This window comes from Varanus komodoensis, unplaced genomic scaffold (genome assembly GCF_004798865.1).
Source record: "Varanus komodoensis strain SLA01 unplaced genomic scaffold, ASM479886v1 scaffold42, whole genome shotgun sequence".
In the NCBI taxonomy this organism is placed as follows: domain Eukaryota; kingdom Metazoa; phylum Chordata; class Lepidosauria; order Squamata; family Varanidae; genus Varanus; species Varanus komodoensis.
The window spans coordinates 3,216,805-3,243,907 of NW_025335972.1; the positions used below are offsets into that span (position 1 = coordinate 3,216,805).

Sequence of the window (27,103 nt, forward strand, 5' to 3'; positions counted from 1 at the left end):
ATTGGCCTGATGGAATACTCCCTCCTGTCATTTCTTTTTCACAACTTACGTGTGTTTTGTTCTGACTGCTGCACACAATTAGTATTTTGAATTAAATTGGATTGCCAATTCATTTCATGCAATAAACTACAGTATCTTCGTGACCCACCCAGAGAACGTTGACAGAAATACATTAGCAAATGCACAAATTAATACGTAAATAAATAGCAGTCTTTTGGATGGCACTTGGGGGTTTGTTCAATTTTCCGCTTGTAAACTGGAAAGCCACAATGCTTAAAAAAAACAAACAAACGAACAGGTGCGGGCGAGCACTGACGATGGCTGTGTTTTAGTTGCTAGGAGATCGTAGCTTCCGATCTCACTGCTTGAGCTCCCTCCCAGCAGCAAGCTTTCGTTAAGCCGGTCCAGACTACAACTCCCAATGCACCTTTTGTCCTCATGGCGGAGGACGCACGCGGCGTGCCTGCACGACAAACGTTATACAAACAGCAAACTTGCAGACACATCCTGCTTCAGGACACTATTAGGAAGCGATGGGATGCAGTGAGAGTTGCCCTTAGAAATCAGTGTCGAACAAGGTAGCTGCAGTAAGGCGTTCGTGCGTTTTTTAAATGAAAGTCTTATTTTATGTGGAAAATGCGAGTATATGTGAATGTGTGTGGTATTTGAATTCTACATGTGTCTTCTACATATTAGGCTAAAAATTACGATCATTGACCGTCGGCGCAATCGGGTGGTTGGGGTGCTTAGCAAGGGCCTTGATTTTGCTGCAGAAAGCCGAACCAACCTTAGTTCCAGCTTCAAAAATGCAACATTGCAGGACTGTCAAAGCCTTGCTCTCCTAGCTCCAGATCATCTCGAATCATGTATAACAAATTAATAAATGACATTGGCATTTGCAGGGCAATTTTGAAAACAACTCCCGTTTTTCACACAGAGAGACGAGAAAAAAAATAGGAATTCGCTGCTAAATCTTGCTTAAAGAGAAACCTACAGGGTTTTATCCGGTAGGCTGAATACAACGTTAGTCAAATTGAAGCCCCAGATATTTCAGTGCGTCTGCTATCCTAAGTAGGATTAACATCGGAAACAACCCGTCGCTGCCCAATCACAGCAGTGCTGAATTCTTGGATTCTTCAATTGGTTTTTTAATGGATCTCACTGGAAGAAAAAAAAGTTTTCATAGTGAACCCAGAAGTTTTTTTCTCCAGAGGGGATGCGCTACTCTTTCATATTTTTGTACTGTGGTCCGCATTACGAATCCTTTGAAGAGGAAGAGAGGTTCTGGATCACAAGTCCCAAAATGCTGCGCGCTATGGAAGGGCCGCGGGGGCCCTTCGCACTACATTTCCCGTCATACCCTGCGGTAGGTCCTGTGACTAAGTGCACGGCCCAGCTCAGAGCAGAGGGAGCGGTGAGTACGGTCGCCTCCCTCTTCTTACCCCGCCGCCTCTAGCAGCCTCTTCCCTTTTCTTATAACAGACTTCCAAAGTTTGGGATTGCCATTCTTCGATCACCACCTCCAAAGCTGTAGTAGCCTCTGTCTCTTTCCAACACTCCCGCAGCTCGGTTGTCCCCACTTCCTCTTTCATACATAGGACTTAAGCACCTCATGGGATTTGGCTTGGTGCATGCAAAAACTGTTTTCCTACACTGGATTGAAAATGCCTAGTATTTTTAAAAAGAGAAATAAAATAGCTGTGTTGGTTGTTAGAATAATCTCAGAATCCTATATTAGTGAAATACCTAGTTACTAGTGTTTGAAACATCTGCAAAAAATGTGCAAGCTTCGAGATTACCAGCTCTTCCCTTCAGGCAAGAAGATACAAAAAGCAGGTAGGGGAGAAGATGTATAGTGTGTATTTATATCTGTCTATTTTTATTACAGAAAGTTAGTGCAGCTTACTGTGGCTTGGAGCTTGCAAGGGCGAGAAAAGCTTCCAACATTTATTCTTTCCAGCTCTAAAAAAGCTGGTCACTTTCTAAAGGCATTTGTAGGGAGAGTGTGATGTTACCGGATTGCAACCTGGATGATTTATCCTAACAGTGAGAAACACTGGATTCCTGACCTTGTGTCCTTTCTTATTCCTGCCCTCTGTTCATCCATCTTTGCCAACCTGGCACTCTCCGGACGGTTGGGTCTGCAGCTTCCATAAGAACCATAGCATGATCACTGGTCAGGAATGCTGGAGGTTGATGCTCCAAACACCAGGTTTGGAGAAGCTGCTGTACTTTTGGGCAAGCAGGACTTCAGGAGTTGGCCTACGGGTACAGGAGGAAGGGTGCAGCGAAAGCTGCAGTGGTGACATCTTCCAGGATATCAGTGCTAGGAGAGTTACTGTGCTGCAAATGGGCAAATGTATACTTCTGTCTATCTTCCATCTATACTGTATATTTTGGTTTGAACCAGGGCAGTCCTGTCTCAGTCTAAGCCTTAGCTATTGCGTAATGGGGAATGAAGTATGTGTTACCACCTGGCATTCAGCAGTTCCTGGTGTGGAGAGGTGAATAGAGAGCAGACTGCTCTCTTGGTACTCTCATTTAGCAACCTCTTACATAGCTGCTAAGAATTTGGTCAATACCATGCATCCATACATTCAGCTGATATAAGCCCCTCTTTCTTCTTCCTCTTGGACCCTACCACTGAACCTATCCATCCTGGCCTGATAGTTTTCTCTTTCATAACTCACACTCAAATGCACTCATCTGGCCTGGATAAATTAAGTGGTATCTACATTAGCTAAAAGAAAAGTTGTGTAAGAAAGAAAGGATGTGAGAGGGGTCTGTAACCTAAAGCCCATGAGCTAAATTGAATCCTCCAGGGTTCTCAGATGGGCACATCACCTTTCTCCACCTCCCAATCATTTGATAGTTACTCAGTTCTTTTTGTCACTCAGGAGCACTAGAAGCCACTCTTCTGATTTGTAATTAGATCCAGCCATAGGGGCCTATATTTTAGGGCAATTGTGCAGGACCTCAGACCTATAGGATAAATCCAGCCCTCTTGGGTTCTCCAGCCCCTTTCCCCACTTGTCAGTCTTTTAATGGTCTCTTGGCTTGTGTGCAGTTGCACCCCCATTCTAAAAGGTTGCAATGTCTCTCCTACAGTTTAGTTAGTGGCAGTAAGAGTCTTAAATTACAATATTCTGGATTTTTGGCCCACCCCTTTTGCCACTACTGGGATGCTGCCCCCCCACCAGCCTCTTATGAAAAGGAATTTGGCCCTCAAGCTGAAAAATGGTCTGCATTCGTGTTCAGGCATGATGGTCTGTGCTGGAAAAAGGACATCCCCCATGTTAGCTTAGAGAAAAGATGACTAGGTAGTGGTGTGAGATAGGTCTATAAGGCAGTGAATGGGATAGCAACAGAAAATTACCCTCTTTTCCTTTTGTGCTAGAACTTGGGGACCACCCCATGAAATTGGTAGGCAGCAGATTCAGAACAGGCAAGATCAAGTCCCTTGCAAGTCATCCTGGGAGCTGTACTCCAAAACATAGGGTTGGGAAAGCTACTCCAAACTACTGCAGTAGAAAAAGAAAATGGGATTTCTCCCAAAGACTATGCCAAGTCTGCTGTTTGTGGGATCCTTGACTTGAGCTTCACTAGTGTCACCATTCCCATGATTGGCTTTTTTCTAATGATGTGGCTTTTTTCTAATGATGTGATTTTTTTTTTCTTTTTAACAGGGGTTCCCTTATCCCCAGATGTCCTGATGACATGGAGGAGGTGGACAAGATCCTCATACATTCCCTCCGCCTCTCTGGGACGTAAGACTGCCTTTATGCTGCATGTCTTATGTAATGGTAGGGGGTCAGTGGGAGGATGGGAGATGAGCAGGGAGGTGCTGTGTTGTTCATAGCAAATTTGCTAGCTGGAGGCTAGAAGGGGTCTGAAACCGTGCTGTAGGAAAGGACTTGATGGGGGGCTTGATTGTGCTCTGTTGTACTACATCACAGGCCAGGAACCTAATTGCAATTCTGGTGCAAATACAAAAATGCCTTTCCTGCCATGAGTTACGCATACAGCAAATGTCATGATACAGGGCATGAGCCGGTATCATGCCCCAGGAGAGCTCATTTGCTCACAGCCTTTACGTCAGGCTTTACTCTGAGCCCTGGCAAAAACTCAGCTGGGGTTACAGATCCAAGGCTTGCTTTTGCTGTGTCACGTGTGAGCTCTTTGCTTTTGCTCGGGAACTCGTGCATACTTGTAGATCTCTCAGTTTGGCTCCAGTGAGGCTTTTTGCTTCTTCCAAGGGCTGTGTAGGAGGAAGCAACCTCCTACACAGTTGCTTAGTGACAGGGCTTGGATTAATCAGGGGGCTGCAGAGCCTTGCTGGTGGATCTGTGACTCCTTTTGCACAGCAGTCTTAATAATGAGCACTCTTACAACCCCTTCAAGCAGACCTGCCAACTTGTGACCTAACCGTTGCATGCTGTGGTCCACCAAGTGCTTGGCAGCCTTCTTTTTCTTGCTATTCCGGGCAGGCAGCAAAAGTAGGAGGTGTGCGGAGCACCTGCTGGGCTGCTGTACGTGACTGGCAAGGCTGAGTTTGGCTTGGTGAATCACACACTGGGCAGGGCTGTGTTAGAGCGTGCTTGTTTTATTCCTCGTTGTCTGTTTCCAGGCTAAATGCCTGAAAGCAATATCCAGAACATTGCAATCACATGCAAGAATTTAGGATATTTTAAAAGGCATAAGGCCAAAGAAATGCTGACAACAATCCCACCATTCCTATCCTCAGGGCTGGCATGAAGGGTAGGTCTGGTTGGGTACTGCAGGAGCCCCCAGGATTGCTCCTTCTCTTCACCACTGTAGTCTGCTGGTTCGCTTGTCTCCTGCTGCCCAGACAATGGCGGTGGCTGAGGAGAAGGAGATGCTCTGGCCTGTTTGCTCCCTGGTTCTTTGCCTGTCAAGCAAGCAAGCGGTAGCTGAGGTGAGAGAGAAGAAGAAAAGGAGTAAGAGCAGCCAGCAACCATGGGGGTGAGATGGTGAACCCTGGAACCTGGAGCTGGCACTGTCCAAGGACCCTCAGAAACCCAGACCTGGCATTGTGTCTGGGTCCCTGAGATTAGCCTTCCCTTACTTGGTGCTGGCACATCTCAGGGTTGGGGCACTGGATTGGGGAAGGCCGTTCTTAAAGCCTCTTCTGAATAGCAGTTCATGTGCATGATCCTGTTGGTAATGTTCAAGGGGAGACATGGAGGCATGTCACCCACAGGAGGAGGAGGCCAGCACGGCCTCCTCCTCCTCCTGGCACCAATCTGGAGCTGGGAAACAGGTTCTCTCCGCTTGGGGAGGCTGGGGCTGATGAGGCCTCGGTGAACCAGCAGGACTCCCAGCCTGTGACCACAGGTGGCAAGGGTGCGCTGCAGGAGAGGCGAGGGCCAGGGCATGGCCACCCACCAGCACCGGGAAGACATGGCGGCAGGTGATTGTTGTTGGGGACTCCCTGCTGAGGGGCACAGAGGCGGTGGTGTGCTGCCCCAACCTGAACACAGGAGAGGTTTGCTGCCTGCCGAGTGCACGCATCCAGCATGTGAAGGACAGAGTGGAGTGTCTGTTCGCTCTGGGGGGTCACCAGCCACTCCTGGTGTTCCATGTGGGCACAAATGATGTGGCCAGGCAGGGTGTGATCGGGATCACCAGGGACTTTGAGACCTTGGGAAAGAAACTCCTGGAGCTAAAGGCCCAAGTGGCCTTCTTGTTGATCTTACTGGACCGGGGATTTCAGCCAAGAAGGGACAGGAGGGTCTCCGAGGTGAATGACTGGGTTAGTGTGTGGTGCCAGAAGGAACACTTCGGGTTCCTCGACCACAGCACCCAGTTTGTTGCCAGTGGACTTCTGGCAAGGGACGGGTTGCACCTCACGAGGATGGGAAAAACTTCCTTTGGAGATGCTCTAGCGAGCTTCGTCTGGAAGACTTTAAACTGAGCCGGAGGGGGGTGGTCAGGCCCCCCAGAAACGTGTCTGCAGTGGACAAGTGTGGGGAGAGGCTCAGGGCTCTGGGAACAGGGATTTAGAGGTACTGCAGGGACTGACAGGACTCCTACAGAGAGGGGCCAGGTATCACGGAGGATGGGAGGAAGGAGGAGGCTGGGAACTCCAAAGAAAGGAAGTGGTGGGAAGGAGTTGAGGTGCATGTACACTAATGCTAGGAGCATGGATAATAAGCAGGAAGAGCTTGAAGCTCTCCTGGGAATAGGAGGGTATGATCTGGTGGGAATCACAGAAACTTGGTGGGATGAAAGGCAAGATTGGAATGTGAACATAGAGGGGTATCATCTTTTTAGAAAGGACAGGAAGGAAAAGAGGGGTGGGGGCGTGGCTTTATATGTCAGGGAAGGGATAGGATGCAGTGAGATAGAATGCGGCACAGTTGGGGATTTGGTAGAGGCAGTCTGGGTGAAACTTAGGGGTTATGACAGGGAAAGAGACCTGACGGTGAGGGTATGTTATCGCCCTCCAGGTCAACTTGAGACCCTGGATGATGTCCTGACAGGCCAGATTCTGAGGATATCTTGCGGGAGAGACACAGTAATTATGGGAGATTTCATTCTCCTGGATAGTAGTTGGGGGACTCACTCGGCGGTGACACCCAGGTCACATTGCTTCCTAGAGGCTATTGAGGGAGGGTTTTTCACACAGAGGGTCCGAGAGGCAACGAGGGGGGGAAACATCCTTGACTTGGTCTTGACCAATAGGGAGGAGCTGATAGATGAACTACAGATCAGGGGAGCTCTGGATGCGAGTGATCACTCCATCCTTTGCTTTGAGATCAGGGGAATGGGGACGTGCAGCAGGTCGAGCACTAGAAGCTGGGACTTCAAGAGGGCCAACTTTGGCCAACTGAAGGCCAGACTGGGGAAAGTCTCCTGGGATAGGTTACTGGAAGGTAAGCGAGTTGAGGAGAGGTGGATGGCACTCAAAAGGGAGGTTTTGGAGGCACAAGTCTTGGCAATACCTCTAGTCAGTAAGGTGGGGAGGTGGAGGAGAGTGCCACCACGGATGCAAAAGGAGGTGGTTCGAGGGATTAGACGAAAGGGGAACCTCCGTAGGAAATGGGTACTGGGGCAAATAGACAAAAGGGTATACCAGGAGGAGGAGGCCCGTTGCAGAAGGATTCTTCGCAAGGCTAAGGCTGATTATGCGCTGAGACTTGCCAAGAATGTCAAGGCCCTGACAGGTTACACCCGAGAATACTTAGAGAGTTGGCAGGGGTTCTCTCACACCCGCTGGCCTCCATTTTTGAGGCATCGTGGAGCACGGGTGAAGTTCCAGAGGACTGGAGGGTGGTATCAGTGGTCCCAATTTTCAAAAAGGGTAGAAGAAGGGACATGGGGAATTACAGACCTGTTAGCCTTACATCCATTGTAGGAAAAACAATGGAAAAGCTCATAATAGAGAGAGATCTAACAATGCTAGATATGGAAGGGAGGCTGGCAGCCACACAACACGGCTTCCACAAAAACAGGTCCTGCCAGACAAACCTTGTGGAATTCTATGGCAAGATTTCAAGATGACTAGATGAAGGGGATGCAGTGGATGTGGTTTACCTGGATTTCAGCAAGGCCTTTGACAAAGTGCCCCATGATATCCTGGTGGAGAAACTGAGGAGTTTTGGGATACACCAAAGCACTGTCCGGTGGATTAGGGCATGGTTGACTGACCGAAAGCAGAGGGTAACCATTAATGGGGAATCATTGGGATGGCGGCCAGTAACAAGCGGGGTCCCCCAGGGCTCTGTCCTGGGGCCGATCCTGTTTAATCTTTTCATAAATGACATGGAAGAGGGGGTGAACTGTCTGCTGATCAAATTTGCAGATGACACTAAAACTGGAGCAATGGCCACAACTGATGAGCAGGTACTCCAGACCCAAAAGAATCTGGACAGACTATGGAAGTGGGCAGGAGACAACAGGATGGCGTTCAATGTGGATAAGTGCAAGGTCTTGCACTTGGGGCATAGGAATAGGTGTCATAAGTACAAATTATTTATTTATTTATTTATTAAAACATTTTTATGCCGCCCCATTCGCCGAAGCCTCGGGGCGGCTTACAACAAAAAATTAAAATAACATTTTAAAATATATACAATAAAATACAAATATATAATATAAAACATACACTATAAAACAAGCCGCCCTGGCCAAATAAAATTCAATAATATTAACATTTAAAATACTGCTTAAATAAAAAGGTCTTCGCCTGGCGCCGAAAAACAAATAACGACGGCGCCAGGCGGACCTCTCTGGGGAGCGCATTCCATAACTTAGGCGCCACCGCTGAGAAAGCCCTCCTCCGAGTAACCACCCTCCTAACTTCTTCCATGGAGGGCTCCCGGAGAAGGGCCTCTCCCGCCGATCTCAGGTGGCGGCTGGGCATATAAGGATGTAAGCGCTCCTTCAGGACAAGGTGACAAGAGGCTGGAGAGCAGCACTTGTGAAAGGGACCTCGGGGTGCTGGTTGACTGCAGGCTAGACATGAGTCAGCAGTATGATGCGGTGGTCAAGAAGGCGAATGCCACCCTTGGTTGCATAGCAGAAGCATGTCTCCTAGATCGAGAGAGGTATTACTACCACTCTATATGACTCTGGTGTGCCCACAACTGGAGTATTGTGCTCAGTTTTGGGCCCCTCATTTCAGAAAGGATATAGCCAGGTTAGAGTCAGTGCAGTGTAGGGCCACAAGGTTGGTGGCCGGTTTGCAGGGGATGGGGTATGAGGCGAGACTGAGGGAACTGGGTTCTTCAGCCTGGAGAAAAGGAGACTCAGAGGGGATCTGTTGGCGACATACAGGTATGTGAGAGGATGTCACACGGAGGTGGGTAGAGACCTGTTCTCCCCTGCAGAGGAAGGCAGGATGCGCTCCAATGGAGCGAAGTTCAGGGAGCCAAGGTTTCGTTTGGATGCCAGGAAGCACTTCCTGACAGTCAGGACCCCGAGGGTGTGGAATGGGCTTCCACGAGAGGTCGTTGAGGCCCCATCGGTGCGGGTGTTCAAGGATAGGCTGGATGTCCACATGGGGGGCATGTCGTGAGTGGAGCCGGCCGGTGCCAGAGGTCAGACTAGATGGCCTGGGAGACCCCTTCTGACACGCTCTGTTTCTATTTTTCAAGGTATTACAATAGTTTCTGTACCGTAGATGGTGGGGCGGAGGCATGGCAGTTTGCCTCATGGCATGAGTAAAATTTGAGCACTGATAGGGTTCAGTCATGCAAGTAAGGCATGTTCAGGGAGGCTTATTTCCATGAAAAAGCATGTAGGATTGCTGCTCTGACCATTCTGCTGACAGTCCAGAGAAGACATTGATACTGTAGGTGTTCAGTTGCAGCAAAGGCCCCTGGGAAAGAGGCTGCCTGATCCAGTACCTAAGCCTAGACACGCACACGTCACGTCAGCTTGGACAAGTAGTATAACAGCAGCGCCGAAACCTGTTAGGACAAACTCTGCAAAATGTGTGGTAATTGGCATTCAGCTCCTTCCCTGGGATAAATTCTGTTTTTCCACACGTTGAGTAGAGCTAAGAACATAAGGAGAGCCATACAGGAGCTGTATACTGGGTTGACATTTTCATCAAGAGGTCCACCACAACCCCAGTCTCTTTCTTGGTCAGTCACTACTGACTACTCAGATCCCATCGCTTATGCTTGAAGTTGGGATCTTTTGCCCCAGCGTGCATTGCTTTATACTTACTTATGCTGTGTGGTGGTGGTAGTGGTAGTGAACCTACAGAAAATGGGTGATAAAAACAGGATTTATTCTTTTTTAACCATTCTCCAATTTGTGGAAAGCTTGGTGCCACAGGGAGTTCTCCCCACCCACCCACCCACCCACGCATTTTTTTAAGCTTTCTCATCTTGATTTTAAAGGCAGCGTTGGGACACAACCATGTTATGACCTTGGCTGTCCCAGATTCCATTAAATATCTGAAAGCAACTGAAGGTGCAGGCTTTTCCATTTCCATTTGCATTTCAGAAAAGGAAGCGGTGGGTAAGCAGTGTTGACACCTCTGAGGGTACCCTTTAATACCTGCATTCTTTCCCCACTGCTGTAGGGACATTCCGGATGATGTGCAGAGCATCCGTGAATTCACCACTGAACTGATTATAGAATCTGTGGTGCGATGCCTCCGTGTCATCAATCCTTCAGTGGGAGCAGGCCTCAGCCCCATCCTGCCTCCAGGCATGTCTGCTCGCTTCCGGATTGGCATGAGCCTGGCACAAGCCTGCCAGGTGAGTACAACTAAGTTCAGTTCTTCATGAGCTCAGTCACGCATTCACTCTTGGCTCTAAGCATGTATGTTGAAATCAGGCAGGTCATTTCTGGCATGCCAGGGACTGTTGCCTCGAAACTCAGGATTGGTCTGCTGTGAGGAAGTTGTATACGATAACACCAAGTCCTGTTTTACATCTGTCAGTTGTATTCAGAAACACCAGAAGCTACCTTCCTGATCTCTAAATTAGAGATAGTTGACAAGGTCTTTATTTTAAGATTGTGCTGCAAAACCTCATGCCTGGAGACAAATCCAGCTCTCTCAGGTTCTTCAGATGACTTCACTCCCTTTCCCCAGTCACCACTGCTTTAGAGGTCTCCTGGCTTTTGTGTAACTTTTCTCCCATTCTAGTACCTCTCCTATGGCTTAGTTACTGACAGTAAGAGCCTTAAAGCTGCAGTATGGTGGATTTTTGATGCACCCCTTTTGCCTTTGGCTCCACCCATCACTGGAAAACCTCCACCACCACCTCTCTGAGATCTGTAAGGCAGTGAATAGAGTAGCAGAAAAAAGTTACATTATTTTCCCCTAGTGCAAGAACTTGGGGACCATCCAATGAAAATGGTAGGCAGTAGGTTCAGTATGGATAAGAGCAAGTGCCTTGGACGTACCTTTGTGCTCTGCTTTCTGAAAAGTTCAGATATCCATCCTAGGGTGTAAGTATGGACAGTGAGAGCTTTAAGCAAAAATGTACCAAAAGCATGGTCCCACCCCACCTGAATGTAGCCCCAAAGAGCTTCTCTGAAAAAGAAGTCAGCAGCCCTTGGGCTGTCATATGTTCGGTGATAAGCCAATGTAAGGAGAAAGTGGCACTGAGTGATTTAGAACAAGATCCTCTTCACATTTGAATAAATGTGTCCCCAGCAACAGATAATCCACCTAATGGCTGGAGGAAAGTTCCCTGCAGAAATGGATGCAAGGCTCAGTAAGAGCACGGATAGCAAAGGATTCTGGGATAAATTGTGCTAACTCTAAGCATACATTGGGTCTATTATAGCTACAATACAGTTGACGATACTACAAATACAAAAGTATGCAAAGGAGCCACAGGGATATATAGCAGAAATGATTAAGGTAATGGGAGATACATAACAAATGTAAAGTAAAGCAAATTCTGTTCTGTGACAGTCCAACACAACCATTTCAGGAATTCCACCCCTAAAAGGTGAAGACCAGAGAGCTCTTTTCCTAACCCTTGGCTTCCCAGTCAGTCCAACCCATTCTCTGACTTATGTTTATTGTCTGGCACCCAGGACCTGGGATATCAAGGGGAAGTTGGCTATCAGACCTTCCTGTACAGCAGCGAGCCTGAAATCCGCCGCCTCCTTCTCTTCCTAGTTGAGAAGCTCCCAAGAGATGCTTCGGAGGATGCCGACCAGCCTGTGGGTATGGAGGATGCTGTGCAAATCCAGATGTGGGAGGCTGAGTCCTTAAGCTAGAGTCATCTCTCTAACCTGTACTGTTTTTGCAGGCAAATCCGCAGTGCTTTGCAGAGCCATTGCGACTGCAATCAAAGAGCAACTGGCTATTCCATGGGTGCCCCCTGCCTGCCGTAGCCCCCGCCTGCAGCTATTACAGGTGTGTTTACTTGTGTGAATGGCTTTGCCAGCAGAGTCTGGTGTTGCATTTTGATTTCTCAGCATCTTAACTATAAAAAGTTTCTAGACCTTTCATATTGGGGCAGGGAATGGGGATTCGTCTGAAGAAATGCAGGAAGAATCTGCAAAAGATAGATGCTGTGTCTGGTTACTTGGCTGTTCCTGGTTTTCTGAGTTTCCCAGGGCTTTTTTGTTGTTTGGTCTTCATGTGTTATCCCTTCCTGCTGATAACACTGTCTCAGGAAATGCAGAAATGGAAACACTAGGCCTGAAAATAGCATGCAGAGGTCTATAGATCAAGCAAATTTATACCTATGGATTGCTTATCCTAAGCCAAGCGATCAGGATATTTTGTTGCAGCGTATATAAACTTTCTCCTGTTGCATCCCATTTTCTTGCTGATTTATTTATTTTTTGTGTTTGTTTCTAGTCCTGAGTCTTTAGCTTGCCTCAACAAACCCCATCTCCCTGTGGTGTTCTTTTCTTTTTAATGGGATGAGTATTTTTCCAGACTCTTTTCTCTTCATCCTTGCCAGGGCTCATGCCTCCTGAAGCGCTTCCGAGCTCAACCCTTGGTCCTACCTCAGGAGTCTGGCCCATTCATTGGGCAAGTACCCCAAGGTGAGTTCAGGTAGAACTCTCATAGAACCCAATGGTGTCATCCTATGAAGTTGATTGGTGGGAGATTCAGGACAGAACAGGCAAAAAAAGCACTTTTCATAGCACAGACCCTGACACTGTTTTGTTCTTGACTGATCTTGGGGCATTGCATTTTGTGAATTTTGCAAGTAGGTGCAGATGCCCACTTGCAGTTCTTATGCGACTGCTTTTGCTTTGGCTTTCGGGCCAATTGAGAAATCAAAGCAAAAAGGTCTTGTTATCCCTGGAATCAAGCATTGCAGCCTTGTGTCCTGATTAGATGCCAGTGAGTGCATTCAGATGAAGCATCTTTTTTACATTTGTATCAATTACTCCAGTTCACCATTTTGCCTTGCAACATCAGCAGGCTTCTTAGATAGAATGTTTAAGCCTCTGGGGTTTGAAATGGGGTAGCAGGTGGGAAATGCTGCCCTCTCAAAACTTGGCTGGTGTGATCATCCCAAAGAATACTGGAAACTGGCTGTAGTGGGGGTCTGGGGTAACCAGCTTGTGTCGGTGTGACTGGTCTCAGCCTCTTCTCCCTAGAGAGGAAAGAGTTCTTTGTCAAGTTCCTGCCTCCTGTGCCAGCTCAGCTGCCCCAGCCTTCATCTTTGGTGCCGTCTCTGTTGGAGCTTAATATGGCTGAGCTGAGCAGAGCCCAGGACTGGGAAAGTGAGTGGAAAAGCCAAGGCCTTGGATCACGCATGACTCCAGAGGTGGGCATGATGGACAAAGGAATCCGGTTCTCTGTACTTAGTCACTGGTGGTACCATCTCTCTCATTTTTCCCATAATTTTAAAAGACCTAGCTGCTAGAGTACTGTCTTTTTTGCCCCTGTGAGATTCTTCAGGACATGCAGGATGCCTTGCTAGAAGTCGAATTTCTACTGGAGCCCTTCTTTCCTGCCACTTTTCCCAAAAATCTGGATCTAGTCTGTGCTCCTAACTTCCAGCTTCATCATATGGGGTAGAGTCCACTCACATCAATATCCAGTTTGATAGGTTGCTATGCTCATTACTTGCCTGTATTACAGTCTATTATTGCTTATCTATTCATTTCTATTTATAACTCATTTTTTCATTAACAAAAAAATCCCAAGGCATAGAACAACAATGTTAAGACAATAAATGTTTTACTTACATCTGTGTTTATTAGCATTTATAGATGGCATAATATAGTAAGAATGGTAAGGTGGTGTTTACATAAAGGATTATACGACAGTTGGTATCAAGACTGATTGCTGTGGCAACTTCCCGCTTCTAAATGTCTGGAATATCTGTAAAGTCAGTGCTGAGTGTGCCTTTTGAGGGAGGCAGCCTAAAACCAGGGCAGTGGCACAAGGAAGGCCCTGCCTCGTGTTATCACTTGGCATAATTCCGTTCAGGCAGGACAGTACGATGGGCCTTCACTCCCCTGAAAGACCTGAGGGTGCTGCAATGCCATTTCCCTTTGCCTTTTCCTCAGGAGTACCGTCAATGGAAGCATCAGCGGCTGCAGCGTCGCCTTCTGGACCAACTGCGGCAAGCTTCTGCTCATGCTGGGCCCTCCCACCAGGGAGCAGCAGGCCGTGACCTCATGCAGCTCCTGGGCACTTTTGCAGCTGGCCACGAGCATGCTGGGGCCCTGGCCAAAGGGTCTCGCTTCACTCATACTCAGCGCCTGGCTTATAAGCAGGTAAGTAGCCAGGACTAGCCAGGGGGTTCATTGTGGTCTAAGTGGGCTTTCAAAAAGGAAAAGCAGGAGAGAGAAGGGAAGTTGTTCTGCCTCACAGTGTTGCTCAGGAGGCACTAGCTGGAGAATCCTGTCTGTGGAGGTTTGTTGGGGAACGAAAGGGGAGGGTGGAGGAGGCAAGAATCTCAGCTGACTCTTTGTTTGGTCTCCCAACAGGAGGCAGAGGTCCCAGTGCCCATGGAAACGCTGCCAATCTCACGGACAACCGAACAGGTAAAACCACCTCGGGGGCTCTGCTTAGGGTTAGGGCAGTGTTGGGCCAGGTATGTAAGGCACCAGTCTACCTTGTAAGAAGGGAGAACAGGGAAGACATGTGACCTTCTGGAGGGAGGATTTTGGTGAAGCGCTCTGTCTCCACAAATAAACCGTTCACATGCATTTGTGCAATGACTGCGTATAGCATATCCACTTTGCATCCATATCTGAATTCCACTCATCCAGCCCAGATTTCTGATTTTTGCCAAGAAAACCTGGGGATTTATCCTCTGTGGCCTTATATTGTGCCTCCTATGCAGAATAGAGGAACTGCTACTAAATTATTTTTGGTAGCTGCCTTGAGAACTATGTCCTTGGTAGAAAGAGAGGATTTAAAGCAAGCAAACTACCACCTTCTGAAATGTGAGGGGGGTTGTCCGCTGAAGGCAAGTTTTTATTGCCCTTGTGATTGAAGAAGAGACACCCTAATAATATAAAGACAGTTTCTGCTACATGCTTATATAAACTTGCTTCCAGCAAACAATAGGTATTTATTGGGATACACAGCTAACCTCATCACAAAACCCCGGAGCAGGTAATAAACAAAAGCATGAAACTTTTAGCACAAGGAAATAAAAATCTGTCCTGGTAAGATGTTGGTATGGACTCCACATCCTCTTTAGACTTATTGCTGAAAGCCAGCCTGGATGGTTCTGAAATGATTCTAAGGAGTGTTCAGGCATGACCTTTGCGTTGCCAGGAGAGCTGCTTGCATATTTGGTGGTGGGGGTGGCAGAGAGGTGGATGCCACTGAGAAGCCCTTTGTGCGCGCGCTCTCTGAACCTCACATTTGCAGAGTGCTGTTTAAATGGATGGATCTTGAAAATTGTAATTGGACACAGGAGGTCAGATTTCTAAGGCAGGAGCATCAAAATTTTTCAGCCAAAGGGCCAAATTTAATTTTGGAGACTAGAGGAAAATGGAGCATGGTCAAAATATTAAAAATGCTGTTATATTTTTGCTTAAAGTTTTACTGGCAATAGCCATTATTATATTGTTAATGCATTGCATTTCTTTCCTGCCTTTTCCCATCTTGTTAGGAACCCAAGGTAGCTTCCATAATCCTCCTCTGTTCCATTTTATTCTCATAGCAACAGCCCTGTGAGGTGGGTTAGGCTGAGAGTGAGTGACTGGCTAGTGACCCAGTGAGCTCCATGGCCAACCGGAGACTGGCACCCGAGTCTCTAGTCCAAAACCATATCAGCTTTCAGCCTAGCCTTTCGCTATTCAACAGGTCTTTCTGGAGTGTGCATGATTTGTCAAACACACGGGAAATCTTTCCGCAATCAGTTAAGTACAGAATTGTTACTCCAGTCTAAGTAACAATGGTGCTGAACCTATTTCCACCCAAGGACTGAATTCAGTTGCAGAGAAGCCTTCAGGCATTGCATATGGGTGGTGAACACGAAAAGAGGCATATGGTAGTTAAAGTTCCTACCCCCATAACTACATATGCCTCATCATTTTAGAATGCCGGAAAACTGCTAAAGCTAGGCTACCACTAAGTATTAGGTGGTTAGAGGGGGAAAAACTGGGGCTAGGGGAAGGGGCCATGGCCATCTTGGAGTTATGGAGGATTGGATTTAGCCCACCACCCTGGTATTCCACACTCCTGATTTGCAAGCTCTATTTGGGTTTCTGAACTTTATTGGATGACTGTCTTATTAAGACTGTGGGGATAACTGTGGAGGAGCTGCTGACAAAAGAATAATCATGCATTTGCAACAATATAGCATAAACATCAAACAATATACTCAACAGCTTGTTCCACATTAAAGGAGTAATAATTGACTCACCATTCACACTGTTCTCTGATCTTCTGAGCCTGGTGGTATCCAGTGCAATTCAGACATCATTTTTCAAAATGTATGACTAAAGTATCCAAGTAAATCATGGATCACAAGACTAACTTCTTCTGTGTTTACACCATGCAGGATATCCTCAGACAACATTCCAAATCCCCCAAACACTGGCTCCTAAGATCTGGTTTTGATTCTCCCCTACCCATTTTTCCCCAATCCCTCCTCTCCCCACTGTTTTCAGGAGTCACGAGAACACCAGGCAGCAGAACTAGAAACCTTGGAAGGTGAACTGGACCACCTGGTGCGGCAGATCGAGGAGCTTGAGGGCCAAATGTCCACGCTGGGGCTAACCCTCACACAGGTGAGAACTGAGTGAGAAATGGGCATGCCCTTGGCTTGACTATTCCAGCTGAAAAGAAACGTTCGCTCTAGCACTCTCCATGAACTTGTGCAGCATCCTTGGTAGAGGAATGACTGATGGAGGGATGGCAGGTTCTGGGGCTAATGCTGACCCACAGGCACAATCCTCTTGACAGTTCCCCTGTGAAAGCCCCTTTCAACAGGGAATCACACAAGAACACAGGGGTGCTCTTTGACCCTTTGCATTCATTTCAATGCACTTTGCGCAGGAGAATTTCCCAGCTGACTGCAGCCATGTTGCCTAGCAGAGGTGCTGCTGTGGCTGCTTCTTGGATCAGCACTGAGGCAGGATCGTTTTCTTCTCAGGTGGAAAGGGAGATGCGACAGCGGCAGTTGGGAGTGACAGAGCAGGAGCAGGCCCTGCGTGTGAAGGGGCGTACAGTGGAGCTGCTGCCCGATGCAGAGAACAATATGGCTAAGCTGCAGGTGAGTGGCAGGGTGGGAGGGGCTGGCCAGCCAGGTCGATGGAAAGGGAAAACATGCTTCCTGTTGCCTGGAAGTGGAACAACCAGGAATGAAGAAATTATGGGGGAGTGTGCAATGGAACTGAAGTGGCATGCTGCAGTGAGCGTCAGTGCCTAAGGCTGTGACCATGAGTGGAAGAGCAACAGTGTGAAATCACAGCTTTTGTTTACCTTAAGCAGATCTCACCACTACCTTCCCATCATGGCTGGTTTGTAAATTTCAGTATGACTCACAGGAGTAGAGCTGTCCTGGAAGTAGAATAGGGTAATGGGGAGTTTAGTGCCTGTGACCTTCCTGAGTGCTCCCTCTTTCCGTGACTTGTTACTTCCATAAATAGTAGATACTATAAACAGTACAGTACCTTGTGTAACAAATACGTGAAAGGGGAATGCCATGAGTGAAGTGTGGATCTCAGCATCTTCTCGTTTCTTCAGGGAGTGGTGGAGAGCAGTGCCCAGCGAGTCATCCAGCTGGCCACCCAGTGGGAGAAGCACCGCGTGCCACTGATCCAGGAGTTCCGGGACCTCAAGGCCCTCCATGATTCCAAGGAGGTAATGCGAGCAAAAGTATGAGCTGAACGTTCCTTGGGGTGGGAGGCTTGGCAGCGGTGACATCTGTTCTCTGCCTCTCCTTGCAGCTGGAATCATCACGGCGCCTGTCTCAGATCAGAGAGCTGCATGAGCGGATCCGATCTGCTGCTGATGAGGCTAAGCGCAAGGATGATCTCTACAAGCAGCTGGTTAGTGGTTGTGCTGGGGAATAGGTCAGGATCTGGGGCTCACATATTTGCAAGACCTGCACAGGACAGTTATCATGGGGCAGTTACCAGTGTCAAGTTTGCACATGCCCACAGGGCAGCTTCCTGTACCAGTAGGAGTCTACAGAAGAGTCTCAGAATCTTTCCCCTACGTTTTGACTATTCCCCTGTACTCTATAATGTCATGCCGTGTCAGTTGGAAAGGAGTACCATCTCTTGTAATGCTGAAGGGACTTGGGTAAGACTAAATTGGTAGCTTTGTTGTTGTTAGTCACGAAGTTGTGTCCGACCCATCGCGACCCCATGGACAACATTCCTCCAGGCTTTCCTGTCCTCCACCATCCCCCGGAGTCCACCCAAGCTCACATCAACTGCCTCAGTGACTCCATCCAGCCACCTCATCCTCTGCCGTCCCCTTCTTCTTTTGCCATCTATTGTTCCCAGCATTAGGCTCTTCTCCAGGGAGTCCTTCCTTCTCATTAGGTGGCCAAAGTATTTGAGTTTCATCTTCAGTATCTGGCCTTCTAAAGAGCAGTCAGGGTTGATCTCCTCTAGGACTGACCGGTTTGATCGCCTTGCAGTCCAAGGGACTCGCAGGAGTCTCCTCCAGCACCACAATTCAAAGGCCTCAATTCTTCGGCGCTCAGTCTGCCTTATGGTCCAGCTTTCACAGCCATACATTGCAACTGGGAAAACCATAGTCTTGACTATATGCACTTTTGTTGGCAGGGTGAGGTCTCTGCTTTTTAGTATGCTGTCTAGATTTGCCATAGCTTTCCTCCCCAGGAGCAAGCTTCTTTTAATTTCTTGGCTGCAGTCCCTGTCTGTGGTGATCTTGGAGCCCAGGAAAATAAAATCTGTCACTACCTCCATTTCTTCCCCATCTATTTGCCAGGAAGTGAGAGGACCGGATGCCATGATCTTAGTTTTCTTAATGTTGAGTTTCAAGCCAACTTTTGTGCTCTCCTCCTTCACCCGCATCAAGAGGCTCTTTCGTTACTCTTAACTTTCTGCCATTAGAGTAGTGGTATCATCTGCATATCTGAGGTTGTTGATATTTCTCCCAGCAATCTTAATTCCAACTGGTGATTAATCTAGCCCCGCCTTTCTCATGATGTGCTCTGCATATAAGTTAAATAGGCAGGGCGACAGTATACAGCCTTGCCGAATTCCTTTCTCAATTTTGAACCAATCAGTGGTTCCGTGTCCAGTTCTCACTGTTGCTTCTTGACCCGCATATAGGTTTCTCAAGAAACAAATAAGATGGTCTGGTACTCCCATCTCTTTAAGAACTTGCCACAATTTGTTATGATCCACACAATCAAAGGCTTTAGCATAGTCAAGGAAACAGAAGTGTATGTTTTTCTGGAACTCCCTAGCTTTCTCCATGCTCCAGCGTATGTTGGCAATTTGATCTCTAGTTCCTCTCCCTCTTCGAAATTCTGCCTGTACTTCTGGTAGTTCTCGGTCCACATACTGCTGGAGCCTAGCTTGTAGAATTTTGAGCATAACTTTGCTAGCATGTGAAATGAGTGCAATGGTGTGGTAGTTTGAACATTCTTTGGCATTGCCCTTCTTTGGATCGGAATGTAAACTGACCTTTTCCAATCCTGTGGCCACTGTTGAGTTTTTCAAATTTGCTGGCATATTGCGTGTAGCACTTTTACTGCATCGTCTTTTAGGATTATGAATAGCTCAGCTGGAATACTGTCACCTCCACTAACTTTGTTGTTGCTCAGACTTCCTAAGGCCCATTTGACTTCACATTCCAGGATGTCTGGCTCGAGGTCAGTGACCACCCCATCGTGGTTATCAGGGACGTTAAGCTCTTTGTTGTATAGTTCTTCTGTGTAATCTTGCCACCCCTTCTTAATCTCTTCTGCCTCGGTTAGGTCCCTGCCATTTTGGTCCTTTATCATGCCCATCTTTGCATGAAATGTTCCCTTCATATCTCCAGTTTTCTTGAAGAGATCTCTGGTCCTCCCTATTCTATTGTTTTCTTCTATTTCTTTGCACTGTTCATTTAAGAAGGCATTCTCATCTCTTCTAGCTGTTCTCTGGAATTCTGCATTCAATTGGGTGTATCTTTCTCCCTTGCCTTTCGCTTCCCTTCTTTCCTCAGCTATTTGTAAAGCTTCCTCAGACAGCCATTTTGCTTTCTTGCATTTCTTTTTCTTTGGGATGGCTTTAATTGCTACGTCTTGTACAATGTTGCGAACCTCCGTCCATAGTTCTTCAGGCACTCTGTCTATCAGATCTAATTCCTTAAATCTATTTGTCACCTCTATTGTATATTCATCAGGGATATGATTTAGGTCATACCTGAGTGGCCTAGTGCTTTTCCCTACTTTCTGCAATGTAAGCCTAAATTTTGCAACCAGAAGCTCATGATCTGAGGCACAGTCAGCTCCTGGTCTAGTTTTTACTGACTGTATAGAGCTTCTCCATCTTTGGCTACAGAGCACATAGTCAATCTGATTTCTGTGTTGACCGTCTGGGGATGTCCATGTGTAGAGTCGTCTCTTGGGTTGTTGGAAAAGAGTGTTTGCTATGACCATCGTATTCTCTTGACAGAATTCTACCAGCCTGTGCCCTGCTTCATTTTGTACTCCAAGGCCAAACTTGCCTGTTATTCCAGTTATCTTTTGGCTTCCTACTTTAGCATTCCAATCCCCCATGATGATAAGGACATCATTTTTTGGAGTTAATTCTAGAAGGTGCTGTAGGTCTTCATAGAACTGGTCAACTTCAGCCTCCAGCAGCAGTGGTTGGGGCATAGACTTGGACTGTTGAATGGTTTGCCTTGGATTCGAACTGAGATCATTCTGTCATTTTGGAGATTGTATCCCAGATTGTATTCCTTTTCCTACTCTTTTATTGACTATGAAGGCTACTCCATTTCTTCTGAGGGATTCTCGCCCACAGTAGTATACCTGATGGTCATCTGAATTAAATTCACCCATTCCTGTTCAATTGGTAGCTTACTTAATACAATTCAGTCCTTTCTGAACAATTCTACTTGCCACACATTTGCAAATTTTAAATATTCTGGATTTTGGAATGATGGCTGCTGTTTTCAACTTCTTTTAAATTTTGGGTTTCCTTCACTTGTACTGCCAAGCCATGTATTAGTACAACATGTCCTAATCAGTTTCAAAGAAGCCAGCAACAACCCCTGGATTGTTTTACAGGTTTAACTACCCAGAGTTTGTTTTAAACCACAAGTCAACTTTCTTGGAAAGTGGCTACACTGGACGGGGGAATATGCAAGCCTAAGACTTTACTCAGGGTCGTTTCTTCTCATGTACCTAGTGCTTAATCTTACTTTGGCACGGTATTCAAACTTACCCACTGTTCCTAGTTTTGCTCTGGTGGCCAACCTGTGCCTGTCCTATAGCACTTTATAAATCTACACAGAAAATTAGCATAGCATTCCTTTGACATATTAACTTTCAGTGTGCAGGGAGTATCTATAAATGGAGTTTTGTGAGCTTATACCTCTAGTTTGTAGTGGTACAACCAGGACACAGGTTTGCCTACTTTCTCAGGACTAAGTTTTTTCGTACCATAGGATGGGGCTCAAGTGTGAAGAAGCTTTGCCCTCACCTTTGCACATGCTTCGTTATTGTAACCTATTCCCATTTCTGTTTTCATTTTCTCTGCAGCTTGTGGAGTTAGAATCGCTTCCCAAAGATGTCTCTCGTTCTGCCTACACCCAGCGCATCCTGGAGATAGTCAGCAACATACGTAAGCAGAAGGAGGAGATCACAAAGGTGAAACAAAAACACCTGGGAAGTGCTTTCGCATAAGTTGTCTGTATGCTATGCATAGTAACATCAAATGAGGTGTCTGGACTGTACCATTTCAGAACGCAGGTGGGAGAAATTGCATGCTTTCAGTCCTTTCTCTAAAAGGTGCACACCCATTAGCGGCAGTTGCCCAGAATGTTATGCTATCCTTCAAGTGGGCCAAGGTGAGTTGGCTGTCCTCTACTCCTTCCTCCAGCCTGCATCCCAGTGTCTTTGCAGCAGAACCATTCTACTGTCCTTGTGCCAAATGCCGCCCCTTCTCATTGTTTGCCATTTTATTTTTCAGAGTTTCAGAAATGCACAGGTGGAGTCTCTTATTTTTTCAGAATATTATACAGTTGTCTTCATAATTTTTGCCAGTCTTTTACAAGTACAAAAATACATACAGACAGCTGTACATTATATGTCGCCTTGCCTGATCATCTTCATTTATTTCAATTCATTTCTGTATTGCCCTGTAGTCGAAGCCCTCTGGGCAGTTTACAGCAACATATAAAACACAGCAACAAAATGCAATGCAAATAACATAAAGCAACAGTGTTAAAAGAATTTAAATTTAATTTAAAATAGTTTAAAAATACATTAAAGACCCAACAAAAAGAAAAAGCACCAGGATAATCCCTGTAGGCCCCTGGATAACCAAGGAAATGTTTAAAGGCCTCTAGCACAGAGGGCTAATGCTGAAAAGATGGTAAATTTGGTGCCAGATGCCCACAGCAGTGAGGTTGTTTTATTGAGGGGCCACCACAGAAAAGGCCTTCCCACTAGTTTCTACCCTCTGAGCCTCTTCTGGGGTTAACATTCAGTGCATGTTCCCAGAGGTTGAACAAAGTGGCCAGTTAGATCAGGGTTGGGAGAGGTGCTTTGACAGGTAGTGCGGTCCTGGACCAGGTAGGGCTTTATAAGTTAAAACCAGCACCTTGAATTCAGTCTATTTTAGTAAAATAGCCAGTGTGGTGTAGTGGTTAAGAGCATGGGACTGGGACTCAGACGATCCAGGTTCGAGTCCCCGCTCAGCCATGGATCCAACAGGGTGACTTTGGGCCAGTCACAGACTCTCAGCCCAACCTACCTCACAGGGTTGTTGTTGTTGTGGGGATAAGATGGAGGAGGAGAATGATGTAAGCTGCCTTGAGCCCTTTGTAGGAAAAAGGCAGGATAAGGCAGGATATAAATCGGGGGGGGGGGGGGGGGGGGAAATAGAGGGAAAATATAATGCAAGTTTCTCCTCCATTTGGTTCCATGAAATATATGCAGATTTCTTTATATATGTAAATAGAAGGGATATATTTCTTCTCCATTTCCATGGCAGCCATATCTTTTTTAAAAAATCTCAATTTTTGCAAGTAGTTTACAAGAGACCTTTAAAGGTGGGATGGAGTAGATTGGATGTCAGCAATATGAGACTTACGTGGCCCCATTCACGCCATTACATTCCGCCACCTACTCAGGGCTTCAGCCAACTATCAAGGAGCTGCAGTAACCACAGCAATAACTTTTCCCAAAAGGAGCTGCAAAAGAATGGCAGGAGCCAACACCTCCCCTTTCTGGAGTAGCTGGATACCTGGGCAATGTTGAAAATGTGGGGAGCACAGAGAACTGTCAATTTAACACTTGAAATTCAGGGGATTACTCTGCCAGAGGGTTCAACATCCCCTTTCTTGGTGCATCTTTTCCCCCACATTTTCCTCTTCACTTGTGATTTTCAATTTGACAGCTCAACAACTGTGTGCAAATGAGCTTATATGCAGGTCCACCACACCAGTTTCCATGTATGTTACCAAATGTGCCTCATGCCCTTCAGCAGCTTAAATTTCTAAGAATATCAGCCAAACAAAACTGTGTGTTGTTGTGCGAGTATGTGTGAACTGCATGGGTGCATTTGTATGCTTGCAAAAGATCCACATTTTTTTTAAACATGAAGACATTTATGCACAGTTCTGGGGAATTTTTTTTTAAGGTGGCAAAGTAAGTTACAGTCAGTGGCATGGCAAGGAGGTTTGCCCCTCTTATTGAATGGCTTGCTGACTGCTCCCTATAACCTACAATGAAATTACTGTCCCTTGTTTAGACAATGTGACAACCTTCTGCAAAGGGAACAGCCACTAAAGCATGCAATGGGTTGTCACCATGGCTTCTTGCCTCCAAATAAGCCACCATGCAGAAAGGACCTGGATTCACATAAGATGACCAACCATGGCTAGTTGCCCTTAATGAGCTGTCATGCTGGGCAGACACAGTCACCTGTTCTGTATGTAAAGTGCCGGTATGTTGAGCTGATGTTTCTGAAGCTTTGAAGGTGCAAGGAGCTCCTTACAAGAAGGAATATATAAAATGTCTTTCTTCCACCTGCAGTCTTAAGTAGTACAGTTTGTAAAGGGATACATTACATGGGGCTTCCTGTTCATGTGCTTTGTATCTTAGGGAGTCTTCCCCTAAGGATGTCTTCACACATGTGCATTAAGTCATTTGAGGAGGAGGAGGAGGAGGAGGACTCATTACTTTTCTGTATTGCTCATACCCAAAGCTCTTGGGGCGGATCGCAACATTAAGTCACCTATCCAGATTTCTACCAGGCCCGACCCTGCTTGTCATCCAAGATTAGGTGGGATCAGACACTTCAGACAACCTTGCAGATGACTTGCAAATGTGAAATGGCTATTCTGGATCAGCCAGCAAGTGAATGCTCACCAGTACTCTGCAGTGACTGGTTCCTAAACAAAATCATTGCCATGTACATACATTTGCAAATCTGCCCCTTTGCTGTTGTTTTTAAATTGTTTGGATTCCTAAATGAAACGATACTATTTATTTGCCACTAGGAGGCAAAATGTTTCCTAGCTAGAACCTTGAACTACAGGAAATGGCATAACATTTCCTTTGCCCAGTTTCCTGCACAAAGCTAGCTAAAGTCCGTGGAGTCACACACGAGCCAGTCCTTATTACTTCTGGTCTATAACTGAACTAATCTCCCATTCTGACATCTAGTACAATGTGTAGAGCATGTTCCTCATGCAAACGCTAATGGGCAGCTACTTTGCAATCATAAAGAGTCTTAGCTAACAGTGACCTTCAGTTTTCCTTCCAGATTTTGATTGTGTGCCACTCTTGACTGTTTCCTTTCATTTTGATTCTCCTTGGGGTTATGAAGTCTGGGCTGGCAGTGTAATTCACAGTGGAACTGGCCCATATGGGAAAAAAATATTTAAGCTGTAGAACCTGTACTGAGGGCAGTGTGGCAAAGGAAGATTGCCTTCTTTTCTAGGAGGGGGCCTGTGCATATTAGGTTACTGATTCAGCGAACATCTGGGCATACACTCAAAGTCTAGCAAAGATGTATTTCTTAGTGTATCCCGTAGCAGTGGTCATCTGCGGCCTGGTAGGCCCCAGCCGCTCCCTGGCCATGCCTGTCCCCAGTGTGAGTGCTTGTCTTGAGCTCTGAAGACAGAGCAGGATGTTCCTATGCCTCTTTATAGCAGCAGTGAGCTACTTGTAGGCTACAACTCTCATTATGCCTTGCCATTGGCTATGCTGGCTAGGGCCGATGGGAGTTGTAGTCCAGAAATCTGGAGGGCCACAAATAGCCCATTCCTTCTTTACAACATTGGTGTGGTTGTTCCTCTATTTTGAATTTAGGAACTTTTTCATTTACACTTGTAAATCTGTTTAAGAGCTTTCACTTGTCTGGCTTTGATTGCTAAGCTCCTGCTGTTTTTCTTCGCTTCTCAAGATCTTGTCTGACACCAAGGAGCTCCAAAAGGAGATCAATGGTCTCACTGGGAAGCTAGACCGGACTTTTGCTGTCACTGATGAGTTGATTTTTAAGGTGAGGGCTGGGGATCAGAAGCTGAGGGGGGAAGAAAGGGACCTGTGGCTGGTTTTGCCAATGTTTTTCCATCTGTCCCATCCACATTTATTTCCATAGGATGCTAAACGCGATGAGGCTGTGAGAAAAGCATACAAGTATTTGGCAGCATTGCATGAGGTGAGATATTTTCTCTCTTTCCCCACACCCTGGCATCATATGTGTGTGTGTGTGTGTGTGTGTGTGTGTGTGTGTGTGTATTAATTAATATATTCGCACAGTATATAAATTCTTCTGGCAACCCCCTTCCAGCTGACAGTGCCTCTTTCTCCTCCTGCAGAACTGTAGTCAATTGATCCAGACTATTGAGGATACAGGCACCATTCTGCGGGAAATTCGGGACCTGGAGGAACAGGTGAGGCTGACTTGAGACTGGGTGGTAGCAGGAAGAATTTGTGGTTTTGTGGCTGAGCAGATTTCCTGTTACCTGAATAGTTCTGTCCTTACTCATGGTATTCAGGAAAAGGATTGTGATGTCAGGAGTTTCACTTGGGATCTCCCATACCATGAAGGGCTTCTTTGCTATCCCCTAAATTATGATCTCTCCTTTGTTACTGATGCAGTGCTAAACATGATGCACGTTAGTTTTATTGGTGTGGAGCTGGGGGGTGTTTATATTTTAATACTAGCTAATTTAGCAGGCAATTTCTGCTTGGCTGTACAAACAAAAATTATTTTTTATCCATTTAACACTCACTCATAATGGTGCATTTGCAGAAATCAGAAGTGGAATTGGACTTCTATTCCACCCTGGTATTTGTAGGACACCAGGGGGCTGGGATTTTTATTTCTTGGGAAAAATAGCCAAGAAACATTGGGGCAGACCACTAGCCTGAGTGCTTATACAGGCCTCTGCTAAGTCAAGAAACTGGAGGGCTGGCTTTCCCCTCCCTTTCACGTGAAAGCTGCAATGTCAGGAATCTGAATTGTTCAACTTTTTTCAGGAAGCCTGATGAGCTGATTCAGCTCAGTGGGACACAAAGCGAGTAGGAATTTTTCCAATGTAAACTATATCAAGCTTTCTTTACAAACTGCAAAACTGCCCATGTGTGTGTCCCTCCTTCCCAGATTGAGAGCGAAACCAGCAAGAAAACCCTGAGCAATCTGGAGAGGATCCTTGCTGACTACCGGGCCATGAAGCAGGAAAACACAGTGCTGCTCAGCCGTTCCAGAGAGACATGAAAGCCCATCCCCCACACAGCCACAGGGTGCTCTTGGGGCCTGCCCCTTTTTCCATTCAGACTCTGCTGTGCCTCAGACAAGGAAGGGCATGAGGAATGCCTGTCCTTCCAGGCTCTGTTTGTATTGTGGGTTGCCTAAAACTAAGCTACAGGGCAGCCTGTTTTCTGGAAAGTGGACCCTGGGAGTCTTCTTTCTGACCTAGATTGTATATCAGAGAAGCAGATGCAGGGGTGAGGTATTGTTTTCTCCATTTATTATTTCAACAAAGCAAAACAAAGCAACAATAAAATCCTTTTTCCTTTTC

At 46.5% G+C, this 27,103-nt stretch overlaps 1 protein-coding gene across 2 annotated transcripts; it reads left to right on the forward strand.

Moving 5' to 3' along the window:
* The first annotated feature begins 1,370 nt into the window (after positions 1–1,370).
* Positions 1,371–27,103, forward strand: CCDC22 (coiled-coil domain containing 22). Of its 2 annotated transcripts, none has more exons than XM_044443670.1 (18): positions 1,371–1,414; positions 3,687–3,767; positions 10,058–10,235; positions 11,530–11,662; positions 11,748–11,854; positions 12,411–12,495; positions 13,060–13,229; positions 13,978–14,187; positions 14,401–14,457; positions 16,543–16,662; positions 17,028–17,147; positions 17,621–17,737; positions 17,824–17,925; positions 21,609–21,716; positions 25,483–25,578; positions 25,678–25,737; positions 25,898–25,972; positions 26,686–27,103. In XM_044443670.1, the coding sequence occupies exons 2-18, from the start codon at positions 3,718–3,720 to the stop codon at positions 26,797–26,799; spliced, it is 1,902 nt and encodes a 633-aa protein (XP_044299605.1). In that variant the 5' UTR covers positions 1,371–1,414; positions 3,687–3,717; the 3' UTR covers positions 26,800–27,103. The 2 variants fall into 2 exon arrangements, with proteins under 2 accessions (XP_044299605.1, XP_044299604.1); XM_044443669.1 differs by lacking the exon at positions 1,371–1,414 and adding an exon at positions 1,425–1,836.